General features: G+C 41.5%; 1 protein-coding gene across 1 annotated transcript in view; it reads left to right on the top strand.

Annotated features, from left to right (window-relative positions):
* The window catches only part of LOC124552629 (protein draper-like), a 237,919-nt gene that overhangs the window by 100,875 nt on the left and 118,934 nt on the right, over positions 1-18,110 (top strand). Inside the window, exon 7 of the mRNA XM_047126954.1 lies at positions 7,728-7,865. Within this exon, the coding sequence (XP_046982910.1) occupies positions 7,728-7,865 (138 nt within the window). The remainder of the gene's footprint in view (positions 1-7,727; positions 7,866-18,110) is intronic.

Here is an 18,110-nt window from a genome sequence, read left to right as displayed (position 1 = left end):
TTTAAGTGAGTAAGATAACAGGTAATGTAAGTGTGATATAAACCATTGAAAATCTGAAATGTTGGTACATTAATAACCAGTTTAACTGCCAGAATGTTGAATGTGAGCATGCAAACATGCATGCATTGTGTTTTACATGTGCCAGATGTCAGTTTGTGGGATGGAGTTCCATGCCTGTTGCACTTGGTCAGTCAACACAAGGACGGTTAATGCTGTTTGTGGATGGCACATGAGCTGTTATCTGATGATGTCCCATATGCACATGATTGGAGACAGATCGTAAAGCGTGTTGGGTTACAACAGTGGTATATGGGTGAGTGTTCCTGTTGGAACACACCCCCTGAAATACTGTCCATGAATGGTAGCACAACAGGTCAATTCACCAGATTTACATACAATTTTGCAGTCAGGTTGTGTGGATAACCATGAGAGTGTTCCTGCTGTCATATGAAATCACACCCCAGACCTTAACACCAGGTGTAGGTCCAGTGTGTCTTGCATGCAGACACGTTGCATGCAGACCCTCATCTGGCGTCTTTCTAGCCAACATGTGGCCATCACTGGGATCGAGACAGTACCAGCTTTCATCAGAAAACACAACAGACCTTGACCCTACCATCCGGCGAGCTCTCACCAGATGCCGCTGGAGTGTTTTGGTGTTGGTGGAATGCATGCCACAGGGCATTTGGCTCAGAGATGTCCTTTAAGTAACTGGTCACTGTGGTGCCAACTGGTGCTCAGATTGCTGCTGCAGATGGAGTAGGGTGTACCAGAACTACATGCAGAACACAATGGTCTTCCCTCGCAGTAGTGCCATGTGGCGGTCCGGAACCCAATCTTCTTGTGATTGTACATTCTCTGACCACCGCTGCCAGCAATTGTGTGCAGTGGCTATATTCCTGCAAGGTCTTTTTGCAATATCATGGAATGAAAATCCAGCTCCTCATGGCCCAATTACACGACCTCATTCAAACTCGATGAGGTGTTGATAATAGCTGACATCAACTCACTATCTCCAGGTAACTAATGATCATGACTGTTAACAGCATCTATTTAAAGCAAACCTGATTTGCATCTTCATAGTGGTGATACTAGTGCCACTCTTAGTGATTGGCATGAAATTTGAAGAGACATCTTTCAGATGTAGAATCTGTTGTGTTGGCTGAAGAGCCAACACCGTGTTGCTAGAGGAGGCCGAAATGCACGTGTTTTAGCTCACGCAGGCCGGCGTGAGGAGGGAAGAACTATACTGACGTGAGGTCTGGAGCATGACAAGGAATTAGAATTCAGAAAGCGGACGTAATTACTTTGATACTTAACTTTAATCCATTAATGATGAACGTCGCTCTTGACGGAACATGATTCACAATATTATCTGTTCAGTGTAGTAACTGAATTTGGCGCCTTGCTAGGTCATAGCAAATGATGTAGCTGAAGGCTATGCTAAACTGTCGTCTCTGCAAATGAGAGTGTAAGTAGTCAGTGAGCCATCACTAGCAAAGTCGGCTGTACAACTGGGGCGAGTGTTAGGGAGTCTCTCTAGACCTGCCGTGTGGCAGCGCTCGGTCTGCAATCACTGACAATGGCGACAGGTGGGTCCGACGTATACTAGTGGACTGCGGCCGATTTAAAGGCTACCACCTAGCAAGTGTGGTGTCTGGCGGTGACACCACATTCCTCCCCCGCAAATCAGCGTACGGTTGTGGTATAAGGCCTCCGCCCGCCGTGAAGAAGACCCCATGTTGACGTATGCGACGAGGTGGGGAGCCTAATTAAAGGCGAGGCTGTGCCACCCGCACCTTGCCACTCAGACTGCGGGGAGCTAGGGAACGCCTGAAAACCTACTCCAGGGTGCACGCCAACATGCGGTGTATGTGCCCGTAGAGAGACAGGAGGGGCCGAAGGGTCGACCTCCATCGGGCCGGGGCACCTGACGGGCAAAGACAACATATGGTCCAGAGCAGGCAAGAGTTCCATGTCGGAGGACAACTGGTCACTGGAAGTGATCGGCGGTGCGTGACCCAGGGAGGCGCCAGACGGCTGCAGCGACGCGTCCACTGCCGGCGTCGCCGGCGGGAGAACAGGCGGCAGTGGCGGTGTGTCGCCATGGGGCAGAAAGGAAGGCAGCGTCGGTAACACCCAGGGCTGAGGTGAGCCAGTAGATGGGTCCCTGGGGCGCTGACGGACGGCACCATCGCTGAAAGCAGACGGGGAGCAGCAGGTCCCGTGCGACGACAGAGGCACAGCTGATTGAGATGCCAGCGCACCTCACCAGAGGCCCCCAAAACCAGATACATAGCGTGTCCGAGGCAGTGACGAATGCGCCCTTCAAGCCAAAGCCGTGAACCTCGATAGTGGCGGTAATAGTGTCACCTGGGGCAAAAGCAGGTATCTGCTGCTGCACAGGAACCTGATGCGGTGGATGTAGCAAAGACATCAATAGATATATACTAATGGACTGCGGCCGATTTAAAGGCTACCACCTAGCAAGTGTGGTGTCTGGCAGTGACACCACAGAAACATACCTACCAAATTTTGTTTTTGTCTCATAACTCCTCCTTGATGTTGTGATTGTTTTTTCTGTCTCTGTATTGCTAAAAAAAATCACAGAATACAGAACTGAGAGACATGATACAGTGTTTATGTGATGCAGACGAAAGACTGATACTTGGACACATCTTGCCACACTTTGCTAGTATTTATAAGTTATCTACACCTACACCTACACCTACACCTACATTTGTACTCTGAAAACTACCATAAGATGCATGGCAGAGGGTGCATCCCATTGTGGCAGACATTAGGGTTTCTTCCCATTCCATTAACGTATGGAGTGCGGGTAGAATGGTTGTTTCAATGCTTCTGCATATGCAGTAATTATTCTAATCTTATCCTGACAGTCCCTATGAGAGTAATATGTATGGAGCTACAGCATATTCCCGGAGTCATCATTTAAAGCCATTTCTTGAAACTTTGTTAATAGACTTTCTTGGGATAGTTTACTTCTATCTTCAAGAGTCTTCCAGTTCAGCTCCTTTGGTATCTCTGTGACACTCCCCACAGATTAAACAACCCTGTGACCATTTGTCCTGCCATTCTCTGTATATGTTCAATATCCACTGTTAGTCCTATCTGGTATGGGTCCCACACACTTGAGCAAAATTCTGGAACCAGTTGCTCAAGTGATTCTAAGCAATCTCCTTTGTAGCCAGATTGCACTTCTCCAATCCCCGTTGTAGACAGATTGCCCTTCTCCAGTATTCTACCAATAAACCCAAATCTACCACCTGCCTTACCCACAACTGAAACTATGTTGTCATTGCCTTTCATATCCCTACAAATTGTTACACCCAGTTACTTGTATGATTTGGCTGATTCCAACAGTGACTCATTGATATTATAGTCATAGGATACTACATTTTTTCATTATGTGAAACGCACAATTTTACATTTCTGAACATTTAGAGAAAGTTACCATCCTGTGCACCGCATTAAAATCTTATCATGTTCTGACTGTATATTTATGCAGCTTCTCTCAGATGGTACTTCATTATAAATAACTGCATCATCTGAAAAAATTCTGATTTTAATATTAATATTATCTGCAGGGTCATTAATATATAATATGAACAGCAAAGGCCCAACATGACTCTACATCCAAAATCACAGTTAGCGTCCTCCCTGATCAAAATTCCTCAGTCAAGTCACAAATTTTGCTTGATAATATTCTGCTATGGTAGTCATTGAAGGCACCACACATTGCTGCCTTGGCAGCCAAGCACATTTCATTCAGCATCTCTCTATCTATAGCCCTATGCTTTGTATTGCACCTATTATGCAGTACTCTGTTTTTCTTTAGATGTTTATTTACAGTGACTGTATACATTGGATGTTGTCTCCCATTATGAACTGTTCTACTGGGTACCTATGTACCCAGTGCATGGTCAACTATTCTTCTAAACTTCAGCCAGAGTTCGTCTACATGCTCCTGTCCTGTGCTGAAAGTTTCAAGTTCCTCACTGATATTTTATGTAGTTTACTGAACATCTATATCTTCCTGCTTGCTGTAGTTGTCATTCGTACTTTGGTAATCATTGTTTCCAGAACAGCATCATGGTCACTGAGACCAGTTTCAATGTAGGCATCCTCAAAGACGTCAGGTCTATCGGTTACCATTAAATCCAATATATTTCCTTGATTAGTGGGGCCCTTAGCTACCTGTTCCTGGTAGTTTTCAGAGAAGGCATTTAGAAAAGTTTCACAGGATGTCTTATCACGCCCACCACTAATAAAACTGTAATTTTCCCAATTAATTGTTGAATGATCAAAGTCTCCACTGGGGAACCAATGCACAATTAAACTGAGGTTTCCTCTAGAGTTTTTGGTTCCATCAATAGATGAGTCTGGTGGGCAATAGAAGGATCAAATTTTCATTTTATGCCCACCACTGACATTGAGTCTTGCCCAGACAATCTCATATTGGTGGATTTGAGTTTCTTTCTACTGTGGCAAACTCACCAACTCCATTTCCCATTTGTCGCAGCCTCTGTTATGTAATGCACACCTTACCTACTTTGGTGAATCCTACAGTCCTCAAACCTATGTCACAAGTGCAGGAAGTTGCAGCCTAGGTTTTCACAGAACCTTCAAAGTCTCTGGTTCAGACCTTTCACCCGACTCAGAACTGAAGGACCACAAACGGTTCTGGAGACAATGGTACAAATTGTGAGCTTCGTTGAATCTCCACATGCAAGGCTTGTCTTCTCAATCTTCTCTGCCAGTCCCCGGAATGACCCAAGAATGACCTTGAATCCCAGATGACAGGCATCATTTGTTCCAACGTGCACCACAATCTGTAGTTGGTTGCACCCTGTTCCCAAAGTGGCAGCCAGAATAGCTTCTTTAGCATACTGAATGAGTCCCCCAGGCATATATATATACACACACACACTCTGAGTGCACCTGAGGTCTTTTCCTGTCCTTTTCCTAAGGTGTACCATTATTCGCCATACATTTGAACTGCTGGTGATTAATAAACCCATGCACATTTGGTTTGCTTCCTCCTGACACCAGACAAACTAAGTTTCGTTAAAACAGGTGGTGTGAGTCCCACTGGTTCAGTTTCACTGCAAGGCAGCACCTCAGACTGGTTGGTTAGGGGGATATGTACAACACCCTGAGTCCTCCCTGGTCCCCGTCCACCCTGTACAGGATGCCCAGATCTACCATTGACACACCATTTGCAGTCAAGTGGATGGGTGATGATAGATCCTATACTTTCTGCAGAGGAGACTTCACAACAGCCACTAATTGTTTGACAGTAGTCAGGGTGATTTCAAACTGCGTAATAATGTCAATCAACTCATCCTGTGTTTATCTTTTGGCATGAGAAGAGTCTAGAAACTAAGAATTACAATGACTGTATAGTGAAAATACCATTTTTAAAAAGCTTGCACATATTCATTAACAGAAAATTCAGGACAATAAAACTATAATAATGACTTCTGGAAGAAATTTCATTTTAGAGTTAGAAATTTCTGGTACATGGAATTTTGTACATCAGTAGCTTTTAAACTAATGTGTTTTTAAACAGAGTAAAACTTTGGTCTAAAAAAAATACTAGCCTTTAAATAAAATACATGACAATTTAATTAAGAAAAAACACTTTTACTACATAGAAATAGTGTGTAATGTGACTTGCTTATGTTACAACTTTATAAGAATTTTCTTTTAATAGTATATTCTTCTTTAGAGCAGTTAGATTATTTTAATGAGGTAACACAACCAAACTTTTAAATAATAAACCCTATTCCATATCATCTTAAATAAAAGTTTCAACTACACTATGTGATCAAATGTATCCGGACACCCCCAGAAACATATGTTTTACATATTAGGAGCATTCTGCTGCCGCCTATTGCCAGGTATTCCATGTCAGTGACCTCATTAGACATGGTGAGAGAGCAGAATGGGGGCACTCCGCGGAACTCATGGACTTCGAACGTGGTCAGGTGATCGGGTGTCACTTGTGTCTTATGTCTGTATGCAAGATTTCCACACTCCTAATCATCCCTAGGTCCACTGTTTCCAAAGTGATAGTGAAGTGGAAATGTGAAGGGACACGTACAGCATAAAAGCATACAGGCTGACATTGTCTGTTGACCGACAGAGACTGCTGACAGTTGAAGAGGGTCATAATGTGTAATAGGCAGACAACTATCCAGACCATCACAAAGGAATTCCAAACTGCATCAGGATCCAGTACAAGTAATTTGATAGTTAGGCGGGAGGTGAGAAAACTTGGATTTCATGGTTGAGTGGCTGCTCGTAAGTCACACATCACACCAGATAAATACCAAATGAGGCCTCACTTGGTGTAAGGAGCATAAAAATTGAACAATTGAACAGTGGAAAAACATCGTGTGGAGTGACAAATAACGGTACACAATGTGGCGATCCGATTGCAGGTTGTGGGTATGGCAAATGCCCGGTGAACGTCATCCGCCAGCGTGTGTAGTACCAACAGTAAAATTTGGAGGCTGTGGTGTTATGAAGTGGTCGCGTTTTTCATGGAGGGGACTTGCACCCCTGGTTGTTTTGTGTGGCACTATCATAGCATGGGTGTACAGTGTACATTGATGTTTTAAGCACCTTCTTGCTTCACACTTTTGAAGAGCAATTCGGGGATGGTGATTGCGTCTTTCAACACGATCGGGCACCTGTTCATAATGCACGGCCTGTGGTGGAGTGGTTACATGACAATAACTTCCCTGTAATGGACTGGCCTGCATGGAGTCCTAATGTGAATCCTATAGAACACCTTTGGGATGTTTCGGAATGCCAACTTACCGACCGACATCTACACTCTCCTCAGTGCATCACTCTATGAAGAATGGGCCGCCATTCCCCAAGAAACCTTCCAGCACCTGATTGGAAGAATGCCTGTGAGAGTGGAAGCTGTCATCAAGGCTAAGGGTGGGCCAACACCATACTGAATTCCAGCATTACCGATGGAGGACGCCACTAACTTGCAAGTCATTTTCAGCCAGGTGTCCGGATACTTTTGATCGCACAGTGTATCTGGGAAAAGATACTTACTGTAAAGATGACACATTAAGCTGCAGACAGGCACAGTTAAAAGACACTTATATACAGCTTTTGGCCACAGCCTTCATCAGTAGAAGAGAAGTACACACCATTCGTACACACAAGCAAGCACCCCTCATGCACAGATGGCGGCCTCCTCCAGGATATCAGGTCAGATGCTGAAGGTGGCAGTCATGTCTGCATGAGGCGTGCTTGCCTGTGTGTATGAAGGGTGTGTGTTTCTCTTCTACTGATGAATGCTGTGGCCAAAAGCTGTATATAAGTGTCTTTTAACTGTGCCTGTCTGCAGCTTAATGTGTCATCTTTACAGTAAGTAGCAATCTTTTTTTTTTCCTACATTGTTGGCATTCCTTAAATGGAGTTTCTATTATTTAAATAAACATTTCATAATTTCAAAAATTTACAATTCATGCAGTATAAGTTCAGCAAACTGAAAAATACAAAATTAAAATATTTAAACAAATATTCGCTTTCAAGATTCTCCCTCTATTTATTTATCTCTGTTTCAAAAATGAGATGATAATAAGTTGTCAAACCTTTTGTGGAATATAATACACTCTCAAAATGTGCAACAGAGTGGCATTGCGAGATGAGTGCTCATCAGAATGACATTGCTTTAGGGTCCAGTGTGTGCCAACCGCTGTCCTGCCGGGCTGTGGGGCCGCAACTGCAGCGAGAGGTGCGACTGCTTCAACGGCGCCTCCTGCCACCACATCACCAGCGCCTGCGAGTGTGCACCTGGTTTCAGGGGAGACAGGGTAGGTCCCACATCCACAAGTGCTAAAACACCTGTTCTTTCTATGAGACGGGCATAATTTATACTAATAACAAATCTTTAAAAATATCATGCCTGTATGCTTGCCTTTGGACACATTTATCTCCAGAATTACTAGACCAGTTTTCATGGAGTTTTCACACATAACTTGACCACAGTTTGGGGTACTGCATAGGCCTTAACTCATCATACTGTATAGATACAGAAAAAAAATTGGCTAGGTGCGAGTATGACTCTCGCACAGTGGGTTCTGTACAAACTTAATTATGTGAACAGATAGTTAATTCATTCTAGGAATCAAGAATATTGAGCATTTTTGCATGTTATCAAGACATACTGGGAAGATACAACTCCCAGAGATTCCAATCATATAAATGTGACATGAAATCACGCAGGAGGCAGCCGACCATTGTTCTAATAATCAGCAATTCTCCATTCAGGCTGACCAGGCTGCCATATCAGGTAAGGTATGATTTTATTGCTCATTGATTGCTGATTTTGAAAATTTATTTACCGTCAGGTATCCAGGAGTGATTATTGCGCGCACACACACAGTCTAGTCTATGAATGTCTGTTTCACATAAGACTTGAAACACAATGTCTTTGTGCAGTAATCACTCTTGAATATCTGATGGTGGGTAAAGTCATTCCTTACCTGATGTCTGAATTTTAGCACTGTGACCCCATCAGCCAAAATGCAGAAAAGAAATATTTTTGTATGATGTGACTACAAATTAACAGTTATCAGATGTTTTCCTTTACTTGTGTGGTGAATCAAATTTCTGACCAAATTGCATGATTCTATGTAATTGGGAACAACAAAATAGGTTTTGATTAATGAGTTCATGAGTATTAAAATATATGACACAAATGGTGGTTCCTTTTGATTGCATTGACATAGAAGCTTTAATTTTTTGCACCACCAAGGGCACAGAGATCTCAGTATATGACATAAATTTCAACTTGATATATGTATCTGTTCCTGAGAGAAAAAAAGGTTTTTACCAGTCATGTAGACAGATGCCCACCAAAGCACTCCTGTAATGGTGGTGGTGGTTGTGGTGGTGGTAGCAGCAGTAGGAGTAGTAGTGATAGTAGTATTACAAATAACCGTAACAACATAGTAGTGTATTTGAAATTGGTGGCGAAGGTGATGGTGATAGTGGCAGTGATGATGACAGCATTGTTATTGTTGTTGTTGTTACTAGTATTACTATCATTATTATTATAATAGAAAGAAACATTCCACATGAGAAAAATATATTAAAAAAAGATGCTGTGACTTACCAGTCACTTGGTAAGTCACATCATCTTTTTTTAATATATTATTATTATTATTATTATTATTATTATTATTATTATTATTATTACAGTAAATACAGCTGATTGTTCAGAATGCTGGATTTTGTATTTTATCACAGTTCGGACACTTCTGACGTATCTGGGACTGGGCGCTGTATTGGTGTTTACTGTGTGCAGTTGCCAATAAAGTGGTTTTTTGTAGTTCCACATGGATGTTGTAGCACTGCCAGTGGTTGTCAGGTGCTTACTAACACCTTTTGTCTATGCCCCCAGTGTGCCAAGGACCACAGGGACCACTTTTGCTTGTTTAAACCAGAGTTGCTGCAGTTCGATTTTGAACTCCTCATATTGGGCTAGTTTTCCGAATTGTTTCTCATTATTTCTGCTACCTCTTGTCAATGATCCACATTTTCTTTCTTTCCTCATTTTTTTCTTCAACAGTCATAAATATTGAAGTATCTCAGTAATTCGGTATGTTTCTTCTGGCAACTTTTTCTGTCTTGTGGCCCCACCAATTCTCTGCATCTGCTTGTAATCAGTCTAAGCAATCCTTTTGCAACAGCTCAAGAAATGATCACTTGTTTCCTCAGCTTCTTTCTAGAGTCTGCACTTTGGGTCTACTGCTGATCTCTTGATTCTGGCTCTGACGGCATTGGTTATGATGGCTTGTTGCTTTTCAGCTTTTTGTCAGTCCTTCAGTTTCATTCTTTAGTGTTCCACTGAACCACCAAGACCAGCTTTTTCCTTACTTATTTTGCCCTCAGTCTTCTCCAGCAACTACTCGCACAACACTTTATTGCGCAGGCTGTCAGTCCACGGTTGGAGTACTGGCTCTCCACTATTGGTTCATTGTTTGCTGGACTCTGAGAAACCTTCTGTTGTTGTCTCCATTCAGAGCTGAATTTCGCTATCTTGCCCATGGTCTGCCAATGCAAGCTTCTCTTCTTCCATCTGTCTCACTCGCTCAAGTCCTCCACGGCCTGCTTTCCTGGCGAGCTGTAACCTGTTGACCTCTCTGTGAGGGTCGATTGCATGTTGAATTGTCATGAGTATTCATGTTTTGTTGTTTCCCTATCCAGATTACCTGTTTTACTTGTGTGCAGTTCATAATGCCTGGAGTGTATCTGATTGAACCAGTGGATCACAGTTGTCACCGATGGCAGAGGATCACCAAAAACAGCACCCGAATGTGCTTTAATCTCACCACATTTTCCAGCCCAAAAGAAATAGGGAAATATCCGTACAACTTTGTATTTTTTACATCTCTGTGAAAACCATGTAGCACAAATTATTGAAATGGTTTCCTAACCAAAACCTACTTAACAATCAATGTTGTTTTTTTTGTTTTAATACTTTTTGACAGGTGGACCAAATGACACCAACTCCAGCATGCGTCATCAAGGACATCTGTCTTCAACTGTTAGTGTTACATGATTGGTTTGAATTCTACTTCATGTGCTATATGTCAGCATGGGGTGTGTCTGTCAATTTTACCTCAACTTTAATTTACAGTTCCCATTATCAAAGTTAAATCCTTTTTTGATCCTGCAGCATAGTGCAGTAGAACCATACCGTTGCATTTATTCGCCTTGTTGCAATGTCCGGGTGCTGGAAGAGTCCTCCAATCTGTCCAAGCTACTAGATGATTATAGACTTTAGTGGTAACTCTTTTGTATTTTTACAACCAATGTTTTTCACAAACAGCTTCAGTTACAATGATGCGTTAACAGAACTTTTACTTTATAGCTCATGACAAACTGTTATATACATGGTCCTGAGTTCGAGTCTCGGTCCGGCACACAGTTTTAATCTTCCAGGAAGTTTCATATCAGCGCACTCTCCGCTGCAGAGTGAAAATCTCATTCTGTTATATACATGTCTTGCTTTGACATGAGTGATTAGATAAAGACAATTCTTATAACAATTTTTCAGTTGTTTATCATCATGTATGAGGGTTGGAACTATTTATTTACTATTATTTACTATTTATTTACAGCTCATACAAAATATATACGTGTTTCAAAGTTTTACTGACCTTCAAAGTAGTCACCAGAATTGTGTATAACCCATTGCTAGTGATGTGGAAGTTATAGGGTACTCTTAGCAGTGCCCGTTGTGTTGACAGTTCAAGCGGCACGGTCTATTGCCCTACAAATTTGTAGCAGTTCTGAAGCGAATACTGTGAAGTGTTTCCTTCAGTTTAGAAATCGAGTTGAACTTACGAGGGCTTAAGTCAGGGGAGTGCAGTAGGTGGTATAGCACGTAGCAGTCCATCAGTCAAACAAATCAGTAACAGATTGCATTGTACGTGCTTGAGCATTGTCCTGCAAAATGATGGTCAGGTCCTGCAGACAGTGTCATCACTTCTGTCTCTATGCTGTTAATTTTTGGAACACAACCTACGTCTAGCTTAGAGACAGAAGTGAGGACACTTTCTGCAAGACCTGACCATAATTTTGCACGTCAATGCTCAAGCACGTACAGTGCAAGCTCTTACTGATTTGTTTGACTGATGGGGCTGCTAAGTGCTATATCACCTACTGCACTCCCCTGACTTGAGCCCTCATGAGTTCAACTCTATTTCTAAACTGAAGGAAACACTTTACAGCATTTGCTTCAGAACTGCTACAAATTCGCTGGGCAATAGACCGCGCCGCTCGAACTGTCAACACAACCGGCACTGCTAAGAGTATCCTTCCATATTGATGGGAATGGTTTATACACAATGCTGGTGACTACTATGAAGGTCAGTAAAACTTTGAAACGTGTGTAATTTGTACGAGCTGTAAATAAATAGTTGCCACTATTAAAGTTCCAACCCTTGTACATTCTTGCACATGTCTTTTCGCTCCTTGACTTTCAAGGCACCACCAAGCTATGAGCCCAAAGACAAGTGCTTCACCACAGCAGGTGGAGAGATTTATTCACTGCCACACCTTGCTAATGTTTGGAGCTGATAAACTAAATTTCCAGTTCTCATGAACATCTTTCATTGGCCTGAGAGGATAAAAGTGGAATATGTTATTCCTAAGAATACCATTTTAGACCACAACATGTGTAGTTATCAAACTGTGCTCATCTTTACTGTTCTTCTGAAAGTGAAGATATCTTGATTTAAAATCAAGTAAATATCAACTTTACGATAGGTAAAACCCAACTGGAAGGGTTACAACTACAAAAGAAGATTCTAAAATTTCGATGTGTGTTTTCTCTTTTATTTAAAACTCCATATGGGTAAAATCAGTGTTTGAAGACAAACACTATGGAATCTTTACTCCCACAGTGCTCAGAGCCATTTGAATCTTTACTGAAGGAACACTACTACGTAACAGGCATTTATGACCAGCTGATTCACAACAGCCTGAAATGTGGTATAATTTGCCTAAAAGTTGAACTTATGCTTGAAACAGTATATGTTATTACATATGGCATTTACAATCTCATCTATATTGATGAACAGTTAATCTGGTTCATTGTGCAAGGTAACAGTTGCAAGTTACCTATCTAACAGCTTCCATGGGAAACCAAAATTTGATTTTCAACATGTTGTATAATGATTAATAAAATTTAAGAAATTGAAATGTCATTATGTACCCTTTCAACAATGGCAGGACACAGCTTCAGGGAGGTGGAACTTCTGAAGGTTTACTGAATATCATCAGAAACTTTTAAAAACATTTATTTAACATTAGTAGCCCAAATGGGAATCAACATTGCTGGACAGTTCTATGATGTTCTGATGTATTACTCAGTTCTTAGCAAAAAGATTAATTCTCAAAGTATTTTATACACAAGTAAACTATCCCTTCGATTTTATGTAGAACACTAGTTAATAAAAATTACAACTTTATAAAATAAAAACTTCACACACTGTTAACTGTCTTATTAGGCAGTTATAAATCCCACTGAGCCTTGGACAACAATCTCAAAACACTCTAGTCTTACAATAAGGCAGAAAATTTATGAAGGTTTTCTTGTCATTAACACATGAACATACCCATTTAAAAACCATATAAACTATACACTCAGCATTTAATTTAAACTTGTTCATTAAAAACAGTTTACTTCTTAAGCACTACCCATACCTTTGGCCAGTCTGTTTCTCAAAACTGCAGACAATACTCTTTCTCTCTGACTTAACGTGTACAAGACAGCAAAACTGAACGTAGTGTATATAATTACCCAACAATCAGCTATAGTAAGGCAAGAGTCTTACTTCCTTGATGGTCAGATTCTGTCTGTATTGAACAGAACTGTAACATACTTTAATTAATTTTATGAGCACAGACACGTGGCAAAAATGTCACTTCACTGGTTATTAATATCTGCTGATTCCCCAGATTCACGTACCGTCTGTCTCAGCATGTAGCCAAATGTGAGCTGCACAATCTTCTGTCTTCAGAGATGCCTTGCCAATCCATGCACAGTAATATAAGGTAGTTGAACTGCAAGTAATGGATGAAACTTCCATTATTTCACTGTTCACATTGCCACTGGCCACTGAGTCCACCACTCCCTGTGTTGCCCAGGGGCACTATACTGCTCAGTTTGGTGCAGCCTCTCTTGGTGACCTTCGTTATGTGGCAGATACCCGAGCAACCCTTGGGGCCGGTCTGCAACTTTTCTCTCCAAATCAGCTCCCTCTGCTCACCCTCTATGGCACTCAGATGTCGAATACTTAGACCAAATAATGTAGTTGGATAGATAAAAAAAATATACTGAGTAAGCGGTGGCAACAGGTTGAAAGGAGGGAAGGAAGAGGGGTGAAGGAAAAGGACTGGAGACGTCTATGAAAAGGGGTAGATTTCGGGAAAGCACCCAGAACTGCAGACCAGGAGAGACTTACCAGACAGGATGAGAGAGAAAGTCTCCCCTGACCTGTGGTTCTGGGAGGTTTTCCTGAAGTCTACCATTTTTCATAGACCTCTCCAGTCTTTTTCCTTCACCCCTCTAACTTCCCCCTCAAGCTTTGAAAGCTTGCCTAATTATAACATTCTTTTATGTTTGTGTTCTGCCGAAATTTGGTGAGTAGATTTTTTTATCTGTCCAATTACATTATTTTGTCAAGAATTGATTGTTTCCATTGAATATATAGACCAGCTGCTTAGCTTGTGTTTCTGAAAAACTACAGCTTCACCCTGATCTTGCAAGGTCAGTTCTTTGACATGACTCACATACATTAAAGATGTAACACAATAAGATAAGAATTACAGTTAGTGACTTCCAACAAACTTATATATAATTTCAAAGCTTTTTAAAACAGCTTCTTGCTCAGTCAACATAGTAAATAATGAAAGGAAACAAATTAATTGCTTACTACATTTATGCCATTTGTGCAGTAAGACTTCAACACCAGACTTGATGTTTTAATTTATTATTCAGTGGTGGTTGGTGAACGCATACTAGTTCTCTGCAGCACACCGTAACTATCACACTAAAATTACGCCAATCCCCTTTGAATGTGAGCTATAAATTGCACTAAAATGACGCCATTCCTCTTTGAATGTGTGCTTGTATCCAGACAGAATGGACAAAAACATGTTTCCCAGTACTCTCTCCATGATAACTAGGAATCACGGTGTTAAGTACTGAAATGTTTCCAGTCACACTACAATCTTCTCAGAGAAGAGAAGCAGCTGTCTCTGTCCCTGGTGGCACTGACTGCTACAATCCTTGCAGAACTGCATTAATAGAGGCAAGAATGGAAATAAAGAGCTGCCTGAAGGTTCTCAGGCTTCTCCCAGACATTGCAATACTAGTTGTGTAGCTTTTCCGTCCCCTATGTTGGTACACCTGTTGGTAGAGGCCTCATAAATTTCAAGTCATTCCAGGCAGAAGTTGACTGTAGGCAGTTGTTCAAAACAGTTCTGGTGTGCATGGTGTTGAAAATGGGAAAATACAGAATATCACACAGGGATTAAATTCTTCGTAAAAGGATGTCTAACAGTGACAAAAATTCATTTGCTGCCTGTAAATGTGTATGGCAGCTCTTCACCTTCAATTTTCACCTGAAGAAATGGGCGGCTGATTTTAAACATGGGCGTGAAAGCATCTGAGATGATCCATGTAAAGGATATTAAAAAAGTGCAAGCACACCGGAAATCTTCGACAAAGTGCACGATACGATTTTGGAAGATCGGCTCATAAAGGTAAACAAAATTGCTAATCCTCTAGAGGTATTGAAGGATCATGTTGGTCACATCTTGCACCAGGAATTGAAAATTAGAAAGATTTGTGCAAGATGAGTGTCAAGTGTGCTCACTACTGATCACAAATGCATTCATACAACACTTTCTGAAAAGTGGTTGGTGCATTTTAAGAAGGTGTCAGTCTTTGTGCAGCCACTTGAGCAGCAGCGTTGGACTGCTCACACAGAAGATGCCACAATATTATCAAAGGAGAAGGCATACCCGCCTTACAGTCTATAAAGCTTGAGTAACAGCATTGGACTGCTCACGCAGAAGATGCCACGATATTATCAAAGGAGAAGGCATACCCGCCTTACAGTCTATAAAGCAATAAACAATATTGTTATCAATACTGAGAACTATGTAGGTGCACAAGTCATCTTGCATGGTCCATCGATGTTCTGTGGTGGAGTTCCTAACTTTACCCTTTGCGACAATGATGGCAATCAGCAAGGTAATGGCTGGGTCACTGTTGCTCTAGTACGTGGACCTGAAGTCGATAAAGTGGCAGGACTGGTATCGTTTGACAGCTGTGATGTCATCGCTTATTGGACATTTCAAATTGGAGAGGTCTACAATAGAGATACGGGTAAATTGTATTACCTGTCTTCGATGCTTTTGGTTCTTTGTTGTTGTTGTGGTCTTCAGTCCTGAGACTGGTTTGATGCAGCTCTCCATGCTACTCTATCCTGTGCAAGCTTTTTCATCTCCGAGTACCTACTGCAACCTACATCCTTCTGAATCTGCTTAGTGTATTCATCTCTTGGTCTCCCTCTATGATTTTTACCCTCCACGCTGCCCTCCAACACTAAACTGGTGATCCCTTGATGCCTCAGAACATGTCCTACCAACCGATCCCTTCTTCTGGTCAAGTTGTGCCACAAACTTCTCTTCTCCCCAATCCTATTCAATACCTCCTCATTAGTTATGTGATCTACCCATCTAATCTTCAGCATTCTTCTGTAGCACCACATTTCGAAAGCTTCTATTCTCTTCTTGTCCAAACTATTTATTGTCCATGTTTCACTTCCATACATGGCTACACTCCATACGAATACTTTCAGAAACGACTTCCTGACACTTAAATCAATACTGGATGTTAACAAATTTCTCTTCTTCAGAAACGCTTTCCTTGCCATTGCCAGCCTACATTTTATATCCTCTCTACTTCGACCATCATCAGTTATTTTGCTCCCCAAATAGCAAAACTCCTTTACTACTTTAAGTGCCTCATTTCCTAATCTAATTCCCTCAGCATCACCCGACTTCATTAGACTACATTCCATTATCCTTGTTTTGCTTTTGTTGATGTTCATCTTATATCCTCCTTTCAAGACACTGTCCATTCCATTCAAATGCTCTTCCAAGTCCTTTGCTGTCTCTGACAGAATTACAATGTCATCGGCGAACCTCAAAGTTTTTATTTCTTCTCCATGAATTTTAATACCTACTCCGAATTTTTCTTTTGTTTCCTTTATTGCTTGCTCAATATACAGATTGAACAACATCGGGGAGAGGCTACAACCCTCTCTTACTCCCTTCCCAACCACTGCTTCCCTTTGATGTCCCTCGACTCTTATAACTGTCATCTGGTTTCTGTACAAATTGTAAATAGCCTTTCGCTCCCTGTATTTTACCGCTGCCACCTTTAGAATTTGAAAGAGAGTATTCCAGTCAACATTGTCAAAAGCTTTCTCTAAGTCTACAAATGCTAGAAACGTAGGTTTACCTTTCCTTAATCTTTCTTCTAAGATAAGTCGTAAGGTCAGTATTGCCTCACGTGTTCCAGTGTTTCTATGGAATCCAAACTGATCTTCCCCGAGGTTGGCTTCTACTAGTTTTTCCATTCGTCTGTAAAGAATTCGTGTTAGTACTTTGCAGCTGTGACTTATTAAGCTGATAGTTCGGTAATTTTCACATCTGTCAACACCTGCTTTCTTTGGGATTGGAATTATTATATTCTTCTTGAAGTCTGAGGGTATTTCGCCTGTTTCATACATCTTGCTCACCAGATGGTAGAGTTTTGTCAGGACTGGCTCTCCCACGGCCGTCAGTAGTTCCAATGGAATATTGTCTACTCCGGGGGCCTTGTTTCGACTCAGGTCTTTCAGTGCTCTGTCAAACTCTTCACGCAGTATCATATCTCCCATTTCATCTTCATCTACATCCTCTTCCATTTCCATAATATTGTCCTCAAGTACATCGCCCTTGTATAGACCCTCTATATACTCCTTCCACCTTTCTGCTTTCCCTTCTTTGCTTAGAACTGGGTTTCCATCTGAGCTCTTGATATCCATACAAGTCGTTCTCTTATCTCCAAAGGTCTCTTTAATTTTCCTGTAGGCGGTATCTATCTTACCCCTAGTGAGATAGGCCTCTACATCCTTACATTTGTCCTCTAGCCATCCCTGCTTAGCCATTTTGCACTTCCTGTCGATCTCATTTTTGAGACGTTTGTATTCCTTTTTGCCTGTTTCACTTACTGCATTTTTATATTTTCTCCTTTCATCAATTAAATTCAGTATTTCTTCTGTTACCCAAGGGTTTCTACTAGCCCTTGTCTTTTTACCTACTTGATCCTCTGCTGCCTTCACTACTTCATCCCTCAAAGCTACCCATTCTTCTTCTACTGTATTTATTTCCCCCATTCCTGTCAATTGCTCCCTTATGCTCTCCCTGAATCTCTGTACAACCTCTGGGTGTTTTAGTTTATCCAGGTCCCATCTCCTTAAATTCCC

The sequence above is a fragment of the Schistocerca americana genome, chromosome 10 (assembly GCF_021461395.2).
Source record: "Schistocerca americana isolate TAMUIC-IGC-003095 chromosome 10, iqSchAmer2.1, whole genome shotgun sequence".
NCBI lineage: Eukaryota > Metazoa > Arthropoda > Insecta > Orthoptera > Acrididae > Schistocerca > Schistocerca americana.
Note: the sequence above shows the minus strand (reverse complement) of the source record. Positions and strands in the feature narration are given on the sequence as shown.